At 39.5% G+C, this 25,750-nt stretch overlaps 1 protein-coding gene across 1 annotated transcript in view; it reads left to right on the forward strand.

Annotated features, from left to right (window-relative positions):
* gucy2g (guanylate cyclase 2g) overlaps positions 1–25,750 on the forward strand; it is a 69,373-nt gene that overhangs the window by 16,735 nt on the left and 26,888 nt on the right. The window contains exons 5-15 of the mRNA XM_072557024.1: positions 1,099–1,281; positions 2,834–2,978; positions 7,567–7,702; positions 8,302–8,456; positions 10,129–10,179; positions 11,921–11,965; positions 12,483–12,646; positions 12,760–12,894; positions 14,670–14,753; positions 15,576–15,680; positions 18,691–18,762. Of these exons, the coding sequence (XP_072413125.1) occupies positions 1,099–1,281; positions 2,834–2,978; positions 7,567–7,702; positions 8,302–8,456; positions 10,129–10,179; positions 11,921–11,965; positions 12,483–12,646; positions 12,760–12,894; positions 14,670–14,753; positions 15,576–15,680; positions 18,691–18,762 (1,275 nt within the window). The remainder of the gene's footprint in view (positions 1–1,098; positions 1,282–2,833; positions 2,979–7,566; positions 7,703–8,301; positions 8,457–10,128; positions 10,180–11,920; positions 11,966–12,482; positions 12,647–12,759; positions 12,895–14,669; positions 14,754–15,575; positions 15,681–18,690; positions 18,763–25,750) is intronic.

Below are 25,750 nucleotides of genomic sequence, written 5' to 3' on the forward strand. Positions count from 1 at the left end.
AATCAGACAGTCATGTGGCTGTTGGTTAGTAAATAATATTCTGAGGTTAGAGATTTCCTTCCAATAGTATGATCAAGCATTCCATGGCTTAATAAATTATAACAAAGCTTTGATTACTTAAAAATGTGCACCCATAAATCACTCTGTGTGATATCAGCACATGAGTTTTAACACCTTGCTGACTTAATTAAGTTACTTATCTAATTTGATTGCCTGTTTACACAATTCTGCCACACTGAAAGTTCCTCTTTCCTGTGATCTATTATTTCTGGAACTGATTTTGTTCCCACATTCTCACAAATATTCATGTATTTTGTTACTTTAACAAGGTAAATCCAGAGGAGAATGTTGTGTGCTTATATTTCTGGCAGGATGGCTGATATATTGCCCATAAATGTTCAAGTATTTTGATGCTTCAAAGACCAGAAACGGTCTAGGCTATTCACGGCAACACTTGTAACAAGTTCAGAGGAGTGGTGAAAGTCACAGCGTTTTTTGTTGTCAGTGACAAACCTGGGGAATAAGGGAATATAAGTGATGCTTTTTTGCTTCTGTTTGCTTTACAGACAGATAGATTAGAAGTCGAGTGTTTTGCATGTCTCCCAGCATGTCATTCCTGAACACTCAGGTTGAGACACCAACCTTAAGCTACAATCCAGAGCCTTTTGCATTAATAGCTGGAGGTATACAAACAATATCAACAACAATAATTCACCTAAAGAAAGAAATGGAAAACAATAGGTTGCAGGATAAAGATAGAATAGGGAAGAATTTATAACATGCAATTCAGAGGTTTTGTTTTGCAACAATAAATATTTCTTGTTCACTTATTGCTCGGACTGTCCTTTACTCATGAGTTATAAAAAGAAACATGGACACCTAGAATGAATTAACTAAAACAAAATGCAGCTCAACATATCACACATCTGTGGTGCTATTCATCCCAAGTTTTAGTAGACTACAACATAGATGAAAGGAGAGTAACAGTATTGAGGTTCATCCAGAATATCCCAATTCCACCCCTTAGTACCAGAAAAGATCCATAAGACCTTGTGAAAACAACTTATATTGCTTCAATCTTGTTCATCTTCTCCACAGGATTATCTTTGGAAATCTGCTTTAGTGGATGGGAAAGATTCAATTGCCTTGGACCTGTACGAATCAGTATTCCTGATTGGACTGAAGTCATATTCTGAACATGGCTACTTCAATTTTTTACAAGAAGTGTACCAACGATTAAAAGGAGCCCCTTTTTACAGTGATTTGGCTTCAGAAAAAGAGGTTTATAAGAGAACTTGCTTATGTTGCTAGAATCATGTTGTCATTCTTTAATAATAGTAAATGATTATTTGGAGAGCCAGTGCAGATATGATGGACTGAATGGCCTCCTCCTACACTGTAATAATTCTGTACACCTCCAGGTGTACCAATGAAAACATTGGAAAATGAGCATGTCAGGTGAGAACAGTCAGCTCCCATGTTATACTCTCTTTAGTCATAAGAATGGATACTTCAGTCGGGAAAGTGATCTGGGAAAACCTGCCATAATAGTTGCATTGTGAAGAGCATAAGTCAAATATTACATCCTATGCAGTAAAAAATATACTACATGGCAGCCAGCTGTGCTATGTTTGAGGGAGATGGTGATATAATGGTACTGTCACTGGGCTAGTAATCAATGAACTAGGCTAATGCTTCTGAGACTTGGGTTCATATCTTATGATAGCAGCTTGATGAATTTGCATTTCATTTAATAAATTACCAAGCTACTCTCAGTAATGAAGCTATCGTTGATTGCCATAAAAACCCACCTGGTTCACTTACGCCCTACAGAGAAGGAAGTCTGCCATCCTCATCGGGCTTGGCCACAGTGCGAGTCCTAAGCTGGTTGACTCTTAACTGCTCACAGAAATGGCTGAGCAAGCCTTTCAGTTCAACAGCAATTAGAGATGACAATGGGTGTTGGCCAAGCCATGCCAGCAACACCCACTTGGTGCCCATGAAAGAAAAAATATTTAGAAATAAAATTGACCTTTGAAAAGTTAGGATAAATATATCAAAGCATTACCTGGGATTTTATGTTCAAATTCAGGCATTTTTTCCTATTTGATAACAGGAAATAAAGGTGAAGGTTTGTGGAATTCAAGCAGGAGAATCTAAATGAATGGCTCATGCCCTTCAAGTGACAAGACCTTGATGTGAAGTTTGCCCGTCAAAGAAAAGTTATAGAGAAAATAATTGTTATTGTTAAGTTATCTAAATAGTCATTATTATTAGACAGAATTGAACAAAGCAGAAAACATGTTAAAGGTTTCATGAGGCTCAGTGTTGCAACAGTGACACCTATCTGCTGACTGATGCCTTTGAAGATTTATAGCGATACGCTGAGTACTTTTCTACAGCAATAACTGGATAAGCTCAGAAGAACGAATTGTGTCAAATGAGAGGTAATCCTGTTCAATTCAAAACAAGGCAAGATGAACAAATGCCCCAGTCTGAATGAATTAAGAGATGAACAGGCAAGTGTTTTATATAAGACAATAATGATATGAAAGCATTAAAAAAAAGTTAAAAACAGAAAGTAGATTTGGATTAGATAGCTCATTTTGGGTTGGCAGAGACATAATGGAGCAAATGCCTTCATTCTATCCCATTCATTCTCATGTAAATCTTGCTTTAAGATGTATACTGCGATATTATTAAAAAGATAATGCACCAAATTATTTAGATTAAGCAGTGGATTTAGATGAAGAAATAAAAAAGACACATTAGTTTAGCAATTAAATTTTAAGACAATTTTGAGTTTAATCTATGTTTATCTGGTATAATGCAGGTGAGCTCCTATGCAGCTTATCTTCATGATGCAGTAATACTGTATGCCATGGGTGTTCACAAAATGTTAAAAGCAGGAAAGAACCCATTTGATGGAAGAGCACTTATTAAGAATTTGAAAGGTTTCAGCAAAGGGCGATTTTATGGTATGTAACAGAAGATTGTACCTCAGGCTTTCTTTACTTGTCGTCACTTTGCTGTTCGATTACTATTAGTAATTGAAAACAGGGCCAATTGCAACAGAATTTAATTAATCAGCTTCCTTCTTATTTACTGGTCTTCAGATAATCTCTGACTATTAACACCACAGGGACATAAGGCAGAACAAGTTAAAATTGGCCCTAAAAATGATGTTTTAATCCCTTTCAAATGTATTGTATGACCTCATTGATGCAGCACTGAGACCACAAGGAACTGCAACGGTTCAAGAAGACAGCTCTTCACCTCCTTCTTCAGGCTATTTAGGGATGGACAATAAACACTGACAGAGCCAATTATATCCTCATCCCTGACAGAATTTTTAAAAATTAGTAAATCTTTTATTTATTTCAAGAGTATTAGAATGCCAGTGTACTGGTGTGCATTCAATAAATAATCCTTTGTGATAATTGGATAAATTACTAAAACGTTTAACAAGTACTGGAGGTTACAGTGGATCAGGCAGCATCCAAGGAGAGAAACTCTTCATCAGAGATGATCACTTTTAGTTTACAGTACAGATTCCAGCATCTGCAATAATTTGCTCCTACTAAAATTTCTAATTAGGAATTTTCCTATGCCATTGTCTTTGAAGCTCTTTGAAAGAACAAGCTGTTTTATATCCATTTTATTCGCTCCTCATTGTGGCAGTTCATTGCCGTTCCTCTTTCTCACGCTCTGGAAGGGAAGTGAATGATCATGGATTAAAATGCAGCAGCTAGCACAATACTCAATTGTAGGCCAGAGAACAGAATAGCCTTTTCTTTCACTTGTAGATACTCTGCCTTCAAGCAAACAATCTTATTCGTAGCCGAGCTGAGATTCCACAGAATGTGTCCAGGAAATAACTGCAATAGTCATCACTAGAGAACAAATGCTAGGGAAACTAATGGGGCTAAAGACTGACAAGTCCCCTGCACCTTAAAAGAAGTAGCTACAAAGATAGTAGATACACTGATAGAAATCTTCCTGGAATCCTTAACTTCAGGAAAATTCCCAAAGAATTGGAAAACTGCCAGTTTATCATCCTTATTTAAATAGACAAAACAATACATAACTATAGACCAGTTTGCTTAATGTCTGTTAGAGTCTAATATAAAGGATGTAATAGCAGAACATTTAGGAATGTGTAATGTGATCAAGCAGAATCAGCACGGCTTCATGAAAGATACTAGAATTCTTTGAGGACATGATAAACTGGATAGATAAAGGGAAGGAGGGGATTTAGTATGATTCAATTTTCAGAAAGCGTTTGCTAATACGCTACACATTAGACTACTTAATAAAGTAAGACCCCATGATGTTGGGAGACGTCTATCAGTATGAATAGAGGATTGACTAACAGAGAGACGACAGAGAATTGGGATGAGGGAAACATTTCCAGACTGGCAACTTGTAATCGATCGTGTGCCACAGGGATTATTGCTGGGACCACAATTATTTACAATACATCTCAATGATTTGAATGAGGAAAATGAATTTACTATCGCCAAGTTTGCAGATAACACAAAAAAAGTGAGAAGGCATAAAGCAAAGAGTCTGCAGAGTGATACAGACAAGCAATGTGAATGTGGAAAATCTTGACAGATGGAATATAATGTGGAGAAATGTGAGGTTATGCATTTTGGCAGGAAGAACAGAGCCTCTGGAGCAACACGTGGGCTGTGAGCTCTGGAGCAGCGTGTGAGGAACCAGCTCTGGCGCAGTCCATGGGGAGTGAAGCCCAGAGCAGCACATGGGCTGCTAGCCCTGGAGCAGTGTGTGGGGAGTGAGTCCTGAGGCAGTGTGTGGGGAGTAAGTCCCGGAGCTGTGCGTGGGGAATGAGTCCCAGAACAACACGTAGGGAAGCAACTCTGAGGCAGTGTTTGGGGAGTGAGTCCTGGAGCAGAGCGTGGGGAATGAGTCCTGGAGCAGTGCATGGGGAATAAGTCCTGGAGCAGCACGTGAGGAGTGAGTCCTGGAGCAGTGTGTGGGAGTGAGTCCTGGAGCGGTGCATGGGGCATGAGTCCTGGAGCAGCGCGTGGGGAGTGAGTCCTGGAGCAATGAGTGCGCTGCGAGCCCTGGAGCAGCACATGGTGAAGCAGCCTTGGAGTAGCGCACAGACAGGGACCAGTGCAGGAGAGGAATTCCTGGAACTTACCTTGGAGCAGCTGAGTGCCAGTACAGAGTGGACTGGAGGCTTAGAGTGGAGCAGGGACAACTGTTGGTCTGGTGTCTGGTGCAAGCGGTCAGACAATGTGTGGTGGCACTGTGCTGATCCTCTACAATATAGTATTTATTTGAATTTTTTTTAACTGGCAGTAATGTCAATCCTTTAATGATGTCTTATTCCAAACTTATTTTTTAAAATTCTGTAAAATAGTGCAACAAATTCCTCTTTTTGTATTCAAGGTTCGTACCTTGAAACTTGTACCTAAGATGGCGCCATAAGATACAGACATTGTAAAAGCTTTTGACTGTAGTTCTACAATGGAACACACATAATAATAAAGGATATTCTATAAAGGATATTCTATTTTATTTATATGGGAGAAGACTCTAGAAAAGTACAGGACGGAGAGATTTGGACATCCTTGTCTGTGAATCATAAAAAGCTGGCATCCAAATATCAGCAGGTAATAAGGAAGGCAAGCAGAATATTGGCCTTTATTTCAAATGGAATAGAATATAAAAGGAGGGAAGTTTTACTAAAACTGTATTGGGCACTAGTCAGGCCTCAGCAGGAATACTGAGAACAGCCCCTTATCCAGGAAAAAGGTATATTGGCATTGGAGGCAGTCAAATCCAGGTTCACTCAGCTGATACCAGGTATTGAGGAACTGTCTTTGGAGTACAGGTTGTGTAGAATGGTCTTGTTCTCATAGAAATATAGAAAAATCAGAGGTGACATTATTGGAGATTCTTAAAGGACTTGACAGAGTAGGTGGGGAAAGATTATTTCCCCTTGTAGAGGACTCTAAGACCAAAGCGCATAATTTCAGAATAAGGGATCACACGTTTAAAACTGAGATGAGGAGTAATTTTTTTTCTCTCAGGGTTATGCATCAGTGGAATTCTTTACTGCTGTCGAGGCTCGGGATATTCAAGGCTGAGATAGACAGATTTTTATTCAGTAATTTAAACAAGGATTGTGGGGATAAAGGCGGGTAAGTGGAGCTGAGGACTGTCATATTAGTCGTGATCTCATTGAGCAGCATTAAAGGGCTGAATGGCCTACTTCTCCTCCTGTGGCCTTTGTCTATTGGTGATGGAAGGTCGGCTGGCAGTTTGACATTATAACCCTCTGAATACATCATGTAGTAAAGAAAATTTACCAAAATGCCTTGGTGGAAACCATCCAGAAGGTATCTTTTTATTTGAAAACAACAAGATGCATTTTGTCAGATATTGGTGCACAAACTGTAGAAGAATAACATTGTCCTGAGAGAAGTAGGGTTTTTGACTAATGTGCAAAAATTATAAAAATAGTGCACAATTGTATAATTAATGGGGTCCACCGCCACACAAATCTATCCCCTTATGTGATCATGTTGCAGTATTGCCTTTTACAAAATGAATAATGTATGGCAGTTTATATGTTTATTTATACTCTGTTTCCTGCAATTTTCCTGCCTAAAAGCTATTTGCAACCACATTCCTACTCCAGCTGGAAGTATAGGATAGTCTCAGCTATCATCTTTCCTCCAACTATCACATTTGCCAATCTGTAGTGCTCAAGCAGCAGGAAGCACAATTGGAGTAGGAGAACTTATGTTAATTTTATTTCCTTCTCATTAATGATATAGTTCATTTCAAAATATCCAACAGCTAGCCAAGAAAGGATGATGTTCACATGATTCAAACAAAGGCAAACAGTCTGTTTATTATCTTTCTTAAACTTATTGTTCTTTCCTTTTCGTGTATTATACTTATTAAACCTCATTTGACATTGCATTCATTCACTTTAATTGACACCTTCTTTTCAGTCCTTGCACTGTATCTTTCTCAAGCTTCCAAGTTGATTGATTGCCTACCCTGAATCAACTCAGTTTCTCAGCAACTTGGTACACAAATTAAACTAAACTTGCAGACACCAGTTAGTTGCCCTGTTATAGTAACTGTAAGCCCAACATAGCCATGTGAAAGAAAACTAGTCAAGTGGGAGTACTGAAATTGCAATAGATCATTTACAGGCCTTTTGCAGGCCAGAACTCAATGGGAAGGAAAGACAGAGTACTTAGCGGCTGTGAAACTCTATGTTTTGGAGAAGGGAATCAAGGCTGACACTGTCAGTTCAGTCTCTTCAGAAAAGTTCTATCTAATAGCAGATGCCAATAATTTACCATCCAAATCTAGTTAAATTCACAGAAATTAATGTTTGCTTGCTTTTAATTATAACAATATTATTATAGATATTGTAAAAGTTATGAAGACTGTAACTTTTTTTGTACGTAGAGGATAAGCAGCCCATATGAAAAGCGTAAACATCCCTTGACCCTCTTGTACTACTCAAAGCTATATATAAGTTGAGCAGAAACACTACCTTTCTCTTAATAGGTATAACTGGCCTGGTGGATATTGATAGTTCTGGACTACAACATTTGGATTATTCTGTCTATGACCTACAATTGTATGAGAACATCACAAAGTTTGTTCCTGTTCTTCACTATGACAGTTACAGAAAATCAATAAGGTAGGTTCTACTGAGCAGGTTATTATTAGGTCATTGAATACTGTAGTGCTTCATAACTTCATTTTCATGCAGTCGTGAAATGAAGAAAATCTCCTTCCTCTAAAGGCTCACGAAAAAGTATTTGCTAAATTTACTTCACATTTGGGGTAAGAACTATGCATCATTCTGGTTACATCACGTTTCAAGATACAATTGTGTTTTAAAATCATAATGTTAATATATGATAAAATTCACAAAAATATCTTCTTAAAATTTGCAATAATTTGCACAGTCGCAGTCTGATACCTTGTTGTAACATTTTTATAAAATACATTTCTATTCAATTATGTAACAATGTTAAGATTTTGTAAGTAACAATAGGTCATCAAATGGAACTGGAGAGATAGCAATTATGAGTAAAATCATGAACACATTTATAAGGAGCACAGAATTTTACTATACACAGTATGTAGATAAAATTATCCTCTTGAAAACTAGAATGTTAGGTAGAATGTATACCAACAAACAGGAGTCTTCCTTGGCACAGACAATGTGTTTACTTCTAGTAAATGTACAAAATGAATCATTGAATGAATATTTCCTCTTTCTCACTTTTACAGCACAACTAAGGAATTTATTAATATTTCATGGCCTAGAAAAACTCCAGTCGAAGACTCCCCTGTGTGTGGATTTTACAATGAACTTTGTGAAACAGACTCTAGAAGTAGTCGTTTAACAAAGTCGCTCTCCTGTACGGGACAATCTGGATGCATCAGTAAGTCTTTTCCTGTCCATCATTTTCCTTTGTTTTATGGCATGTGTACAACGCTTTGCGTAACATCACTGAATAATTCCGGGCCTTAAAGAATTAACTTAAGAAGGCAACTTACATTGATTAGGTTCCAAACCATTGGATATGAAGATTAAGGACAGATTTAGTTGAGGTACTGAAGACAACTTAATGGATTGAAAGAGCAGATGGAATTAAGGGCTTGAATCTTATCAGAAGTCGGCTAAGTTGGCTAAGTGTCACTGCTGACAAAGTTCATGGAAGGCTTCTCTCCACTAGACCTTCTTGCACTATCTAAGCACCAGACCTATATGGAGCCCTGCTTGTTGTCATCTCCCATGTTCTAGGATCTGTGGTCATGTTGTGATGTTTGATGCCTATCTGTGCATCCAGTTAAGCACTGGAAGTCCAGAGCTGACTTTCATCATACACATAGTGGGAGAGTAACTACTCACCCAATGCTTCCCAGGGCACATTGGTGACAGGACTGATACTCCATTGTACATACAAGTGCACATTGCTATTTAGATTCCAAGCTTCAACTTATCCACCCTTAACCCCATCCCATTTAACAACCCTGTCTAAATCATGCTACTTTTATCCCAAAGCCCAGTGTAACCCAAATTGTCATCATTGTTCACTGTGAGATCAATCTCATATAGGGAAGCCTTCAACCATTTCAAGACATTCACTTTTATACAGCAACAACAGAAATGATCAATAAACAAACTGAAGCCCCATAATCTCTCGGAACAAAACAGACTGCTTACCTTTCGAGCACCCACAAATTTACTCAGTGAATGACCAATGCACCCACCTCTCATTTACTGGAATCAAGTGTCACATTAGTCTCAACTGGCTTGTTGTGCCCATGCTGCAGAGCTCTAACAGAGTAAAGGTGATGTTCCTCCTGTTCAATGTCCTCATCTTCCTCCTCAGAAGGCTGCTGCCACTTTCCCAACTCTCCAGCACCATCACACTTCCTCTTTGCCAGCTCCAGTTGTTTAGAGTGCAGCATTCCAGGATAATACAGCACTTTCTGTCCAGATGGTACTACAAGACACCCCCTCCAGACCAATCCAAGCATTGGAATCTCATCCGGGGGAGGGCTACTGTCTGCTCCACCATGGCCCTTGTTGATGAATGAGCTACCTTGTGTCTACACTCGGCTTCAGTGATGATTGCGTACTTGTGCAACCCTGTGTTACAGAAAAATCACGCTTCAGAAACAACGCTTGAAGTTATGGTGCTGTAATCGAGTTACAGCCAACACACATTTTAAAAGTTTGCACTGTAGAAACAGAGCCCCAAACCATCAATCACATTACAGCGAATTCACGTTAACAAAATGCACATTATAACAGAAAAACCTGCAGTCAACTGGTAATGCCTCAGAAATCAAGCACAAATACTAGGACAGAGCGCAGGACCTTTCTGTCTGGACAGCTCATTATTCAGACCAAGACATAGGCCTGCGAAAGAATTGTTGTGCTCAGTTCCACAATCCTGCTTTTAGTTCCTCATCCTCAACACTCCTTTTTAAAATTGATAATGGAATCAGTTTGCACCAATGTTTCTGACAAGGCATTCAAGATCCTTATGGAGAAATTTCTCCTTAACTCCCCTCTACATCTAACATCTTGTGCATTTTTTACAGGAGGCACCATTGTTTACAATACTACAGCACTTTCTCCATCAAACACAACAGGTACTGGAAATGAGTTTTCTGAAAACGTGGTGGTTTATGTTAGCTGTTTAAAATGAGAGTGAATTGCTGGAACAATGGTGCAGGGACTGTGAAGTTTGGAATGTTCTTACAGCAGTAAACTTTCACTGCAGCTTTTGATGTCAATAGTCTCCCACAAAGTTCAAACACTTAGTCAAGCTTGGTGTCACCCTACTCATTATACTTACAAACCTTGCTCACAAAGTACAAAGTACAAGTGGTGCCCATTTGCAAGTTCAGAAGAGGCAGAATGCTTGCAGCATCAAACCCATTTTTTCAATTTCACTAATTTTCATATTCACTTTGGGCTGCTGCTATAAAAACAAAGTTAAAAATCACACAACACCAGGTTATAGTCCAACAGGTTTAATTGGAAGCACACTAGCTTTTGGAGCGACACTCCTTCATCAGGTGATAGTGGAGGGCTCGATCGTAACAGAATTTATAGCAAAAATTTGCAGTGTGATGTAACTGAAATTACACACAGTATTCAATGATTCAATCACTGTATTCTAACAGAAGAAAGGCTTAACATACAATCAATTTTTCAATGTATAATTTCAGTTACATCACACTGCAAATGTTTGCTATAAATTCTGTGTTACGATCGAGCCCTGCACTATCACCTGATGAAGGAACATCACTCCAAAAGCTAGTGTGCTTCCAATTAAACCTGTTGGACTATAACCTGGTGTTGTGTGATTTTTAACTTTGTACACCCCAGTCCAACACTGGCATCTCCAAATCATGGCTATAAAAACAGACCATTTCTCCAGATTAGCCCCACAGCTGGTGAAAATGGAAATCAACTTCATCCAACCCAACAATTTTGCAGGAAATGCCTCTGTAATTATGAGCTTCCCTGTAACTGGTAACTGCAAATCGGTGTTTGAAATTTTATCATAGAATCCCTACAGTGTGGAAGCAGGCCCTTCAGCCCAACAAGTCCACACCAACTGTCTGAAGAGTAACCCGCTCAGACCCATTCCCCTACTCTACATTTACTCTGACTAATGCACCTAACCTACTCATCACTGAAGTCTGTGGGCAATTTAGCATGGCTGATCTAACTAACCTGCACACCTTTGGATTGTGGGAGGAAACCAGAGCCCCCAAGGAAACACACACAGACACAAGGAGAATGTGCAAACTCCACACATAGTTACCTGAGGCTGGAATCAAACCCAGGTCCCTGGCGCTAAGAGACAGCAGTGCTAGCCATTGTGCCACCCCTATATCTTGAAAGCTATATTAATGAGCAAATGGTTTTTGTGATTGTACAAATGCTCCTTCTCACTGATCCATGTAAATAGATTAATTCTTCCTCCTCTGTTCTTTTGTCATTAGCTTCCCATTTAAATTGTATAATGACATTCTGGGAAGGACTGGACAGTGGGAATTCTGGTCAGGTCAGATTGTCTTCTAACACAGTAGTGCTGGAAACTCAAAAAAATGCCAATATATTGTCGAATATAATGCAAAATAAAGTCAACAGCTTGCAAATGGCATGATAGTTTGTAGATGTGTGGAAAATCGTAGGGTATAGTCACACCTCTGAAAAATAGGAAGGGTATAATTTTAAGGGGGGTTAGACAAACAGAATAGAATTAATAGTTTCATTTTGGAACTGGTTCTGTTGTGGTCATTTAAATTCAAAAGCTGACTTTGCAAAGTAATACTGTTGATTGTTTCTCTGATCTGAAAGCTTGTTCTTTTCCCACAGTGAACGTCACTGTCACTACCATGACATCTCCACAGAACACAACAGGTACTGAAAATGCCCTTTTGAAAGTATGTTCTTCAGAAACCAATCACCGTATCCCTTTCTCAAGCACCTACCTACCCACCTAACTTGAAGACTTCCCTCTTATGCTGAGATCTCCCTCTAACACGGGCAGTGATCACTGACCTATGTTCCTTCTCTTCTCTTACACCACCTCGTTATCCACACTCTTAGGTCTTATTTCCTGCCAACTTCCTGTCTCCTCTGCCAATAACTGGCTGTCCAATTGTAAAATCACCAGATTATGGAGCTCTCCTGAGTGACAGCAAGAGAGCCACAATTTTACCCAGAGGTTGTGACTCTGGTGGCCAATGTGCAAACATTAAAATGTCTGCACTTGGCAGTTAGAATTCTTCTCATTCTCACCCTCTATAGAGTTTACAATTCTTTATGGCAGATGCATTACAATTCTGATAAGTTCTGGCCACAAACATTCCCACTGTATATTGTCAATTTATATCGGTTTGGTTATGTGCTCAGGTAATTTGCTTTGTTTTTCCAGATAACATCATTGTGATAGCAGTCATTGTCGTTGTGTTCGTGGCTTTTGTTGTATCTGCTGTCATTGTCTTCCTGACGACACAGAAATATAAATCATTAAATAAAGATCAGGATATGTGGTGGAAAATAAATTATGAAGACATAACTATCCTGAAAGATCACAAGGTACAGGATTGGCAGCATGTAACGTCTTTTGCTGTTATTAAGCATTAAAAGAGACCTGAAATGAAGCACAATTTTACACAAGTGCAGTTCCTTTTTTTCTGTATCAATGACAGAAGCCTAATAGTACTGTATCAATGAAAGAAGTTGGAAGCCATGGATCAAATACCAACACCTCAAGCCATCACAATTACGGCTTCAGAGATAAACTAGGAAACAGAGTATTTTATTCTACAGTGGGTTTTTACGAGGTGAGTTTGCTTCGGGAATATTTACATTGTCAAATTTATCACTATGACATTGTTTCATTGAGTAACATCAGGACAACACCAACAAGAAAAGTTTTAACAAAATTTAGTAGAAATTGTTTTGAAAATGCTTACATAACACTACTTTGAATTAAAGGCCAATTCATTTTAGTACAATTATATCTTCATAATCTGATACTTCATATACATTGACTCACATCACATCAAGAAAATATACTATGATTATCAAGAGTTTCTTTTATTGATTGGTGTCACTGACTAAGCTGATATTTATTGCCCACCCTAATATTGTAGACGTAAGTTAAAAGTCAGTCTTTGGGACTAGGGTCATTTGTTTTCCAAGCCCAGGGAAGTACAGGAGATGTCCTTCCCTAACGATAAAGTTCATGACTTGATGGGATTTAACAGGTCCTCTCCATGCTCACTTCCCAGGTTCACTTTGAGTGATTAAACTCAGCAATGGGGACCATTCACAGCTACCTCTAATTTTCCTGCCCTCACTCCTACAATTTGTTCCCCAACCACTGGACTGTAATCCACACCTCCTTCACACCACCTAAAAACCCTGCTGTTCGGCTCCCAGGATTAGCAACACCCACCCCCAGTGCACCTGCTGGTTGTGGATGAATTCCTGACTTCTGATATTCCCCCAATCTTTGGTTCTGTCACCTCCTGCCTGGTCTGATAAATATTATCCAGACCATAATCTCAGCTCCATTGAAGATAACATGATGACACAGCATCAGCTGCAGGTGCAATCCGAATAGAATTTTGCAGCAATCAAAAATTGTGAACAATAAATTGTTAATCATACTGTTCTCACAAAATTAGCTACTGGCACAAAATGTTGTTGAACTGAGTTGTTATTCAAGCAAATTTCCAAACAAATAAGAAGCTTTGATATCAGCTATGTCATGATAATACCGCTATGTGTTATGGTTCTGCTACTGTGTACACACTCTCCTTGTTTTTGAAAGTGTCTGATTAAAGGCACTGTAGTGACCGAGTTCATATCAAAACTACTAAATCTGTGAAAAATTCTCAAAAACATACCAATCCAAAATAATCTTTCAGAGCGTGGGATGCCATGGAATTCCCCAGGAGAAGATTTACTGGCATGTGGCCTAAGGGAGGTGATGGCCTCATGGAATTATCGCTGAACCAATAATCTAGAGAACCAGTTAAGTTCTGGGAGCCGTAGCAGATGGTGGAATTTGAATTCAATAATGTGGTTGACTCTTAACTGCCCTCTGGGCAATAAATGCTGGCCCATTCATAAATAAAAAATTATGGCACAATTGGAGGAGCATCCAAAACGCTTTTGGATGAAGTATGATTTTTAAATATTCTGGGCAGACCTCTGGCAAATAAAGACCTCCTCCTGTAATCTTGGAGCATCCTGAAGATAAATTTGTCAAGATGCACAACACCAGTGAGGACAAACGTGCAGAGTGGATTTTACAAGCTTAAACACTCAAGCCAACTTACATATCCAAAGTATAGCAGGGTCCGTCCATTTTCCTGTATAGACAATTCAGTTAAGAGTGTGTTAGAATCCGTGGCCAGCAACCAGTTTAGTGCCCAATACACTGTCCTGTATTAACAAGTCTCCAGTTTTGCAGAATAAATACTGGTTCGTTATTGCAGGAACATTTCCTCAGACAAACTACCAAGTCAAATCACAAGTCAGTTGAAAGAAAACTTGTTACAAATAAATTAACTTGACTGCTGTAGTACTCATTGTTTCTGTATGACAGGGAAATTATGTAGCAGTTATGCACCTTGATGAATCGATATCTCCAGATATGAGCAAGCAATCAATACAACAAGAATTGCAGATGGTATGACAAATACGGTTACAGTTTGTGCGCAATTAAATACCTCTTAGGTTAGATTATAAAACTATTACTTATATATGTTTTAGAATTTACTTTCTTATTGATTCTTTTTCCACATTCTGATGCTGACCTTTATTAGGATCCAGTTCCTCAGGTCACTGCAGCCCTATGTCCCAGCTTGTTGGACAAGCTTGTTGGACATGGCGAAACAATGAGTACTGCCAACCAATTCTTTCAAGCCTGGTCCTGACAACCAAGACATGCATCACCTTATGGTGATTGCTTTGTAATGCTTGGGAGCAGTAACCCTGGCTTCTTTACTCATTCACAGTCTAAGAGCACTGTAGGTGTTATTTGTGATTCTTTTCAATTTCCCCTTGTTTAATTCAGCTGACTCAGCAGGTAGTAGGGCTCACAGGCATCCCTGACTGGAACCTGTTACACAAGCCCTTTAGTAACTTCACAAATTAAATATTTCTGCAGGACATATACACTGACAATGTTTTGCAAAGGACAGTCTAAGAATCTAAGAAATAGCAGCATGAGTTAAGTCAGGTGGCTCCTTGAACCTGCTTGACCAGTCAATAAGATTGTGACTGATCTTCTATATCAATCCAAATTTTCTGTACTATTCCCCCAGTACTTGAGATCCATAATGTCCGAGCTTTACTTTCTTGATTACTGAGACTTTTATATACTATAGGTTAAGAAGCCGGGAGATTAGATTTTCGCAGGTGCAAGTTTAGTGACTCAGATATGTTTATTTGGAAATCAAATATATTCAATTTCAAGATGTGTCTAACTCAATATTAATGTTGATTCTAGATGCGAGAACTAAGACATGAAAATCTAGTAACTTTCTTTGGTATATGTATAGATGCACCACGCAGGTATATCATTTCACAATACTGCAAAAGGGGAAGTTTAAAGGTAAGTTAATTGAAGTAAGTGTGTATATTTAACATGAAACCATTGACTATTTTCAAATGTGTAAATTATTTATTAAATAGGTACCTGCTCACAGAGATTGAGGTCATTCATTCATTTACCTCAGTTGCTTCCTCCCCTTTCTCTTGCCCACCAGAGCAAATGTCCTCTAAATGTTACCCCATGAACTACTTGTGAACCCACATTTGTCTGCACTTTCTAGACTCATGCTCCCTCTGGTCTTATCTTGCCTATAAGATCGGCCTTTTGGTCTCTTGACGCTATTCTCATTGGGCTGCTGACCACCAAACTTCCCATTTTGGCTTCTATGTGCATGATTCCCTTTCCACATGAAGTGTGGCATTGACGGCATTGATCTCTGTTCACTAAAGGTACATTATTTGCTTTGTTTGATCATTGATTGCAGAGTAAGGATTTCTAATGAGACTCATTTATCAATCAGACAAATGTGTTGGGAACAAAGACACTGTTTTAAAAATAACCATTATTTCCCCAAATGACTACCATCATCAGCTTCATCTCAAAAAGCCCATTCCATTCACTTTTACCTTGCAAGTTATTACCTCATCTTCATGATTCCATTTGTGTCTATCTGATCAGAGGCAAAGTATATATGAACATAGAACATACAAGTAGGAACAGAAATATATAATTTAGCCCTTTGAGCCCACTCTGCCATTCAGTAAAATCTTGGCTGATAGTTTTGTTTTTCAAATCCCACATTGCCATCTACCCTGATTATCACAGATTCCCCTGCCTACAAGAGTCTATCCATCGCTAGCTTTAAAAATGTTCAATGACTCCCCATCCATTGTTTTTTGCAATGTTCCAAAGCTGCACAACTCTCTGAGCAAAAAACAAATTCTGTACATCTCTGTCCTGTAAGGTCAATCCCCAATTCTAAAATAGTGCCCCGAAGTGTGGACTGCCCCTCAAAAAGAAAACATCCTTCTCACATCCCCTGTGTCAAAACCATTCAGGATCTGATACAGTGCAGTATGCTCTTGTATGACAATTTTCAAATTTAAAAAGTTGGCCTCCTATATACTGAAAGGTCCATCACTTTCTTTACTCCTCCATTGTTTCTCTAGGTGCTTTATCTGACATTAAGTAATGTCTGTGATGGGATTTCTTCTACTTAAGCATTATGGAGGCTGAAAACTCTGACATTATCTCTCATGACAGATTCTCTTCCTAGCCTTGCCCATTGTCTCAGTCTAAATTACAACCTCTGCATTTTCTTCAATCTTGATCCTCTACCTTATCATATATCCACTGCCATATATATAACACTACTCACCTCTGGCTCTGCAGCAATCTGTCTGCTTTTTTACCCTCCAGTTCTGAGTATTCCAATGTTATTCTGATTAGCTCCCATTCTCCAGCCTCCATACAGATATTTCTAATCAACCTGCAACCTACACACCTCTGAGAGCAAATGGGACTTGAACTCCTGCCTCCTGGCTCAGAGGTAGGGTCAGTACCACTATGCCATAAAAGCACTTGAACATGATTCGGGTCTCTGGATTAATAGTCTAGAGATAATATCACTGAGCCATTGCATCCCCTCCGCTCTATTCAATACAATTCATCTAATACCATATAACTATATACTAATCTCAATCAATTCCTGCTCAAACAATGCTCTTTCCTTGCTGATATACATTATATCTCAGTATTCCAATACCTACAGTTTATAATGAGACAAAAAAAGTTGCAGTTGCTGGAATCCAACATAAACAGGCAGGAGGCTGGAAGAACACAGCAAGCTAAGCAGCATCAGGAGGTGGAGAAGGGTTGAAGAAGTCCTGAAGAAGGGTTACACCTGAAACATTGACTTCTCCACCTCCTGAATCTGCCTGGTTTGTTGTGTTCTGCCAGCCTCCTGCCAGTCTATTTCCAATTTGTAATGTTCACACTTGCATTTAAATCCATTTGCCTCTACTCCCGACTACTATAACTGCCTGAGGAATACTCTGCTGCTCTGAGTCTGACCTTTTGTATGCCTGTCTCTCCTTTTGTCCCATTTAGACAGCAGTTGCCTTAACTATTTAGATCCCAGATTCTAGTATTGTCTCTCTAAACCCCTCTGCCTCTCCAGCTCTCTCTCATTTTTTAAGACACTATAAAACTTATCTCTTCCTTAATTTAGTCATTCTTATTGTCTCCTTCTCGGTTCACAGCCCATTTTCATTGTTGCCTCCTCTGTTGAGAATTATAGCGATGAAAAGAGAGCACTCCTGGTTTTCTTCCTTGTGTGTCAGCCATGGCTCATTGGTGGCACGCTGAATCACAAGATCCTGGGTTCTCATTCCAGGCTGGAGCATAAGACATTAGTGTTCACACTCTAGTGCAGTCCTGATGAAGCAATAAATGCTGTCTTTCAAAAATACCACGTGGCTTTAACTCCACGAAGAGCTGAATGATTATTACTGATATCTTGGCCAATACAGTTCCCAAACTTAACATTTCCCCATCACCAGACAGAGAGAATTAAAACTCACTTTTGCATTATCTCTGGTGGTATCCTTTTCTTAAAATACAGTTTTTTTAAAAATTGAAAATGGTATGGTGCTTTCTGTGGTTCAGCTTTCCATTGCAGAGCAATTGGAATGTTTATCATTTATTACTTCCTCTTTCAAATGATGGAGATTGTAACATGAGATCCAGATTGTCATCATCTATAATTGACACAAGTTGCACTTAACAATCACCTTTAACTTTTAAAAACATCTTCAGGCAATTTACATGCAAAACTAAGTTATGAGAAAATATTAAAAATATCTTTCATACTAGAGATGCAAAAAGAGTGATCTTCATTTGAATGGCATCAATGATGAGATGTAAAATTAGGAATTGTAATTTTGAGGGCGTTGCAACTTTCAACATTTGTGATTATTTTCTTTCATTCAAGAAAGCGAATGAAAATATTAGCTCATGCTTATATCAGAAGAAAAACTGTAACTGAATATATTCAATATTCTCTCATTAGGATATCCTGAAAAACACAGATGTTGAACTTGACTGGGTTTTTAAGCTGTCACTTGCTTATGATATAGTAAATGTGAGTATCGGAAGCCAGATTTTACATTTTCCAGGTTTTTCAGTATATTCATTTCAGGAATTGAATTTTAAAACAGTCTGATATTCTCAGTAAAATCCATGTAAGTTTGAAATACTTTCTGGTTTGATGTTTTAGTGAAAGGTCATTCATGTCTGAGGTATCTGTTATAAAGTTGGTTATCTCTCTTAATGGTTGGTAAATCAGCCTGAATTGATGCATCTAATATGTTTCTTTTGATTAATTCACATGATGACAGTGTAGGCAAGGCCAACATATATTATCCATCATTAATTGCCTTTAAGGAGATGGAGTTGAACTACTTTCTTAGTTTGCTGCAGTCCTTGAATTTTAATGAAGGAATAATGCTTTAATTTCAAGTCAGATTATTCTGTAAAATGAAAGGAGGATCATATTCTCAGTTACCCGCTGCTCTTTCTAGTGGTGGGGATTACACAGTTAGAAGGTACTGACCAAGAAACCCTTTCGACTTGTAGTGCATCTTGTAGAAGGTTAACACTACAGCCATGCTACTGCAGACTGTGCATGCTTAAAGTGGTGATGAGGTTGTCAATCAAATTTGTCCTAGGTGGTGTGAATTTTCTAGAGCAAAGCTGGAGTTGTACTCACTAAGGCTGTGAGGAGTATTAAATCACACCCCTGACTAATTGTGCCTAGGAGATAGGTATTCAGGTATAGGAGAGTCACTTGTCACAGAATACCCAGTTTCTGTCTTATTCACATAGCCACTGAATTTAGGTGGTTGTCCCAGGCATGCATCTCATCAATTGCTGCCTGCATAATATTGATGGTGATGGATTTGGTAATGTTAATGCCATTGAATGTCAAAAGAAGTTGGTTAAACTCTCTCTTATGTAAAAACATTATCTGGGGCTGATACGCTATCTTTCCGAGGGTTCCTTGGTTTCCCAGGTTGGCAAGGGCAACCTCCCTGCTCAAGCCTGAGTTAAAATTGCCATCTGGCCTTCATTAGCCCCTGACATAGATATGTGAACAAGGGGCAGGCCATGACCTTTCAGATCCAGAATGAGTAAGCAACTGAAGCCATTAGAACTGCCAAGTTTCTGCTGCCTCGAAGAACATGTGAGGATGAAATGTCAAGATGCTCTTCACCTGCAAGAAGTCAAATATGATCAGTGTCTCAAAGAACATCTCCGGATGAAATTCCTACAGCCCAGTTTCACATGTCAATCCCTGGTTAGGATTGAGGGCAGAGGTGAGAGGGAAGGCATTTTGGCCCCACTAAACCAGACAGCTCTGGGATGGTAGGGCCCATCAGCCTTCATTGATGGTGTTCCTAAGAGAAGATCATTTTGATTTACAAATCTCCATCTATGGTTTAACTAGCCAAATGTGTATCAGCTGAGAACACAGAAGATCACAAATAGTACCAACAGCAATGTTAAGGGTAGATGAGGTTCTTCAGTCTGCTCAGCAGCTCATCCAAGAGAAGCACTATCCCAAATTCAGTTGCTACCTGGTGGCATACGAGGCATAAGGAATACAGGGAGAGTGCGGGTAAGTGATGTTGAAATGCCCATCAGCCATGATTGAATGATGGAATGGACTCGATGGGCCGAATGGCCGTACTTCCACTCCTATTTGTTATGGTCTTATATGTTGCATCACGGTGAGATTACCTCTAGAATAAGGGATGGCAGAGACTATGAACAAACCCCACCCACTTAAATGGACTCAACATTCAGGTGGTTCAGCAACATGCATCCATCAAAGTTATGGTAGAATCAGTGATCATGAGCCATCACAATATTGTTCATGCTTATAGATTTTCTCCTGCAATGTTAAACAGGTGAACTATCTCTTCCATCAGATTTGATAGAGTCCCATAAAGAGTCAATCTTTCTCTTCCTGATGCTGACTGGTCTCTTTTCTTCAAATTTTCATACTTTTGTTTCTGATTTCCAGCATTCAGCAATTTTTCTTTCTTTCTACAAAAATGGCCCATTAATCAAAAAACAGTCTGACTCAAAGCCCATCTTCTGCAATTTATCTGACTCTTGTAATATAATGCTCCACATTTAATACTCCAGAGATCACTGTTGCTCAAGAGTCAACTATCAGATTATACTGAGAAAGAAATTACTCATAGCTAGAAGCAAATATGTATATGTTGTGATACTGAGCCTACACCACCCTGAATACATTCTACTGTACTTTCCTGGTATATTATGAAGATTGCTGAGGTTTTAAAGAAGTTGATGCTCCACTACTGTATTAAGGATTCACTCGATCTATCCTGTCTATACCTGACATATGCTTCCTTCTTTTTCTTAAACAAACCCTTTAGTCAACATTCTCTATACCTACCAGCCTTTCCTTTCACCCTGACAGGAATATGCTTTCTCTGGAGTCTCGTTATCTCATTTCTGAAGGCTTCCCATTTTCCAGCCATCCCTTTACCTGTGAACATCTGCCCCCAATCAGCTTTTGAAAGTTCTTGCCTAATGCTGTCAAAATTGGCCTTTCTCCAATTAAGAACTTCAGCTTTTAGATCTGGTCTATCCTCTTCCATCACTATTTTAAATCTAATAGAATTATGGTCGGTGGTCCCAAAGTGCTCCCCCACTGACACCTCAATCACCTGCCCTGCCTTATTTCCCAAGAGTAGGTCAAATTTTGCACCTTCTCTAGTAAGTACATCAACATACTGAATCAGAAGATTTTCTTGTATAAAGGCAGTAGGAGTATATTTAAGAGGGAAATCAGGAGGGCAAAAAGGGAACATGAGATAGCTTTGGCAAATAAAATTAAGGAGAATCCAAAGGGTTTTTACAAATAAATCAAGGACAAAAGGGTAACTATGGAGAGAATAGGGCCCCTCAAAGATCAGCAAGGCAGCCTTTGTGTGGAGCCACAGAAAATGGGAGAGATACTAAACGAGTATTTTGCATCAGTATTTACTATGGAAAAGGATATGGAAGATATAGAATGTGTGGAAACAAATGGTGACACCTTGCAAAATGTCCATATTATGGAGAAGGAAGTGCTGAATGTCTTGAAATGCATAAAGGTGGATAAATCCCCAGGACCTGATCAGATGTACCCTAGAACTCTGTGGGAAGCTAGAGAAGTGATTGCTGGGCCTCTCGCTGAAATATTTGCATCATCAATAGTCACAGGTGAGATGTCGGAAGACTGGAGGTTGGCTAACGTTGTGCCACTGTTTAAGAAGGGTGGTAAGGACAAGTCAGGGAACTATAGACCAGTGAACCTGATGTCGGTGGTGGGCAAGTTGTTGGAGAGGGACAGGATGTACATGTATTTGGAAAGGCAAGGACTGATTAGAGATAGTCAACATGGCTTTGTGCATGGGAAATCATGTCTCACAAACTTCATTGAGTTTTTTGATGAAGTAACAAAGAGGATTGATGAGGGAAGAGCGGTGGATGTGATCTATATGAACTTCAGTAAGGCATTTGACAAGGTTCCCCATGGGAGGCTGGTTAGCAAGGTTAGATCTCACGGAACACAGGGAGAACTAGCCATTTGGATACAGAACTGGCTCAAAGGTAGAAGACAGAGGATGGTGGTGGAGGGTTGTTTTTCAGACTAGAGGCCTGTGACCAGTGGAGTGCCACAAGGATCGGTGCTGGGCCCTCTACTTTTTTCCATTTACATAAATGATTTGGATGTGAGCATAAGAGGTACAGTTAGTAAGTTTGCAGATGACACCAAAATTGGAGGCATGGTGGACAGCGAAGAAGATTACCTCAGATTACAACAGGATTTTGATCAGATGGGCCAATGGGCTGAGAAGTGGCAGATGGAGTTTAATTCAGATAAATGTGAGGTGCTGCATTTTGGGAAAGCAAATCTTAGCAGGACTTATACATTTAATGGTAAGGTCCTAGGGAGTGTTGCTGAACAAAGAGACCTTGGAGTGCAGGTTCATAGTTCATTGAAAGTGGAGTCATAGGTAGATAGGATAGTGAAGAAAGTGTTTTTTGGTATGCTTTCCTTTATTGGTCAGAGTATTGAGTACAGGAGTTGGGAGGTCATGTTGTGGCTGTACAGGTCATTGGTTGGGCCTCTGTTGGGATGTTGCATGCAATTCTGGTCTCCTTCCTATCAGAAAGATGTTGTGAAAATTGAAAGGGTTCTGAAAAGATTTACAAGGATGTTGCCAGGTTTGGAGGATTTGATCTATAAGAAGAGGCTGAACAGGCTGGGGCTGTTTTCCCTGGAGCGTCAGAGGCTGAGGGTGACCTTATCAAGGTTTACAAAATTATGAGAGGCATGGATAGGATAAATAGACAAAGTCTTTTCCCTGGGGTCGGGGAGACCAGAACTAGAGGGCATAGGTTTAGGGTGAGAGGGGAAAGATATAAAAGAGACCTAAGGGGCAATTTTTTCACACAGAGGGTGGTGCGTGTATGGAATGAGCTGCCAGAGGAAGTGATGGAGACTGGTACAATTGCAACATTTAAAAGGCATTTGGATGGGTATATGAATAGGAAGGGTTTGGAGGGATATGGGCTGGGTGCTGGCAGGTGGGACTAGATTGGGTTGGGATATCTGCTCAGCATGGCCGGGTTGGACCGAAGGGTCTGTTTCCATGCTGTACATCTCTATGACTCTATGACTCTAATTCAATCTCTGCACAATTCCTGAATTATTTCATTTTTGAGTAAAGAAAAAAAATCTGAAAGCAAAGGGATCATGCTGGAACTTAACCAATCAACACCAATCTCTCAAGGGCAACAAAAACTGAAATTGCTGGAGAAACCCAGCAGCATCTGTGGAGAGAGAAAGAGTTAACATTTTAAGGCCATTGGCCTTTCTTTCGAACCAATAGCATCAAGGAAAGAGTAGTATTTATGTTGTTCACAGGGGATGGAGGTATATGATGGGAGGGGATGAAGGTGTATGTTGGGAAGTGTATGATGGGGAGGGCAGAAGTGAGCAAACAGGTGAAGATTGAGCACAGAGACAAAGAGAGGGAGAGACAGACAGAGAGAGAGAGAGAGACAGGAGAGAGAGAGAGACAGAGAGACAGAGGAGAGAGAGAGACAGACAGAGACAGAGAGAGAGAGAGAGAGGAAGAAGCAGCCAAAGGGTTTGATTACAGTAAGCCTGGAAAGAAGAGAAGCTAGATCAGTGATAATGGGAACAATGAGAGGCTGCAAATGGGCTGCCTGTGCTGAAAACAATCCACCATATCATGACAGACCCAGGGTGTGGAGGTGGGTAAAAAATCATGGAAGGAGGTGTTCAGACTCTAAAATTGTTGAACTTGATATTAATAAGACCATAACATCATAAGAAATAGGAATAGGCTATTCCACACCTCCAGCCTGCTATGTTATTCAGTTGTATCATGGCTGGTCTGATACTTCTCACATCCACTTTCCACATAACCTTTAATTCCCTTATTGATCAAGAATCTATCCATCTCAGCCTTAAATATACACAAGGACTCTGCCCCCACAGGTCTCTTTGGCAAGGCGTTCCAAAGACTCACACTCTCTGAAACAATAAATTCTTTTTCATCTCTGTCTTCAATTGGTGCCCCTTTATTCTAATACTATGCCCTCTGGCACTAGACTTTCCCATGAGGAGAAGCTTTTACCCTCTCAAGCCCCCTAAGAATCCAATATGTTTCAATGAGATCACCTCAGATTGTTCTCAACTCAGGAAGTAGTGTGCCAACCAGTTTAGTCTTTGCTCATAAGATAATCCTTCCACATCAGTGAACATTCTATAAAACTGAACTGCATCCAATGAAATAATATTTTTCTTTAAGGGGATCAAACCTGTTCTGAGTACTCCAGATGTGGTCTCACCAGCACCTTGCACAGTTGCAGTAAGACATCCTGACTCTTATATTCCAACCTAGTTGAAATAAGGGCCAATATTCTTTCAGTCTTCCTGATTACCTGTTGTCCCTGTATGCTAACATTCGGCATTTTGTGTACGACTACCCCCAAGTTCCTTTGTGAAGCTTCCTGCAGATTTTCTTCATTTAAATGATATTCCATTCTTTTATTTTTCCTTACAAAAGAACAACTTCAAATTTTTCTGCATTACACTCCATTTGTCAACTGATTACCCATTTATTTAACCTATCAATATCTCTCTATAAATAGTTTGTATCCCTCTCCCACCTATTTTTGTGTCATTTGCAAATTTGGCTACAATACATTCATTTCCTTCCTCCAAGTCATTAATACACATTGTAAACAGTTGTGGTCCCAGCACTGATCCCTGTGGAACCCCACTGGTCATGGACCACCAACCTGAAAAATAACCCCTTATTGCCATTCATTGATTCCTGTTCAGTTCCTATCCTCCAACACTGTGGGCTCTTATATAATAATGGAACATTTTGTGAGGTACCATGATGAATGCCTTCTCAAAGTGCAAATACAACACATCTATTGGTTCCCCTCCATCTGTTCCAGTTGAGATTTTCTTGAAAAACTCCAATAAATAAGAAGCAATAAATATTGAGTCCTGAAGATCGCAGGGTCCCTCAGCAGAAAATGAGATACTATTCTTCCAGCTTGCACTCAGACTTGCTAAAACACTGCAATAGGCCTGAGACAGAAATATTGACTAGGAGCATGTTGAAGTGACAGGTAACTGGAAGCCCAGTATCATTTTTAAAGACAGGATGAAGATGTTCTACATAGTGATCTTCCAGTCTGCATTTCATCTTCCCCAATGTAGAGGAGTCTTGGTGATTGCATGGAGAAGGTGCCATGGGGCATAGAGAGTGGAAGAGGAGAGGACCAGTGTGTCCCAGAGGGAATGGTCCTTTGGAATGCCAACATGAGACAGGAGAGGGAACTATGTCTGATGGTGGCATAACTGGCCGCTTTTGATCTTACAACAAGTAACAAATACAGATTTGACCAGAGAAGCCTACATCCCAAGAAAAACTAAGAGAAAGTCACTGATTAGGCCACTCAGATGGTGTATCATGAACAGTTCTCCGCGTTGTGTCAGA

The sequence above is a fragment of the Chiloscyllium punctatum genome, chromosome 38, assembly GCF_047496795.1.
Source record: "Chiloscyllium punctatum isolate Juve2018m chromosome 38, sChiPun1.3, whole genome shotgun sequence".
Taxonomy (NCBI): domain Eukaryota; kingdom Metazoa; phylum Chordata; class Chondrichthyes; order Orectolobiformes; family Hemiscylliidae; genus Chiloscyllium; species Chiloscyllium punctatum.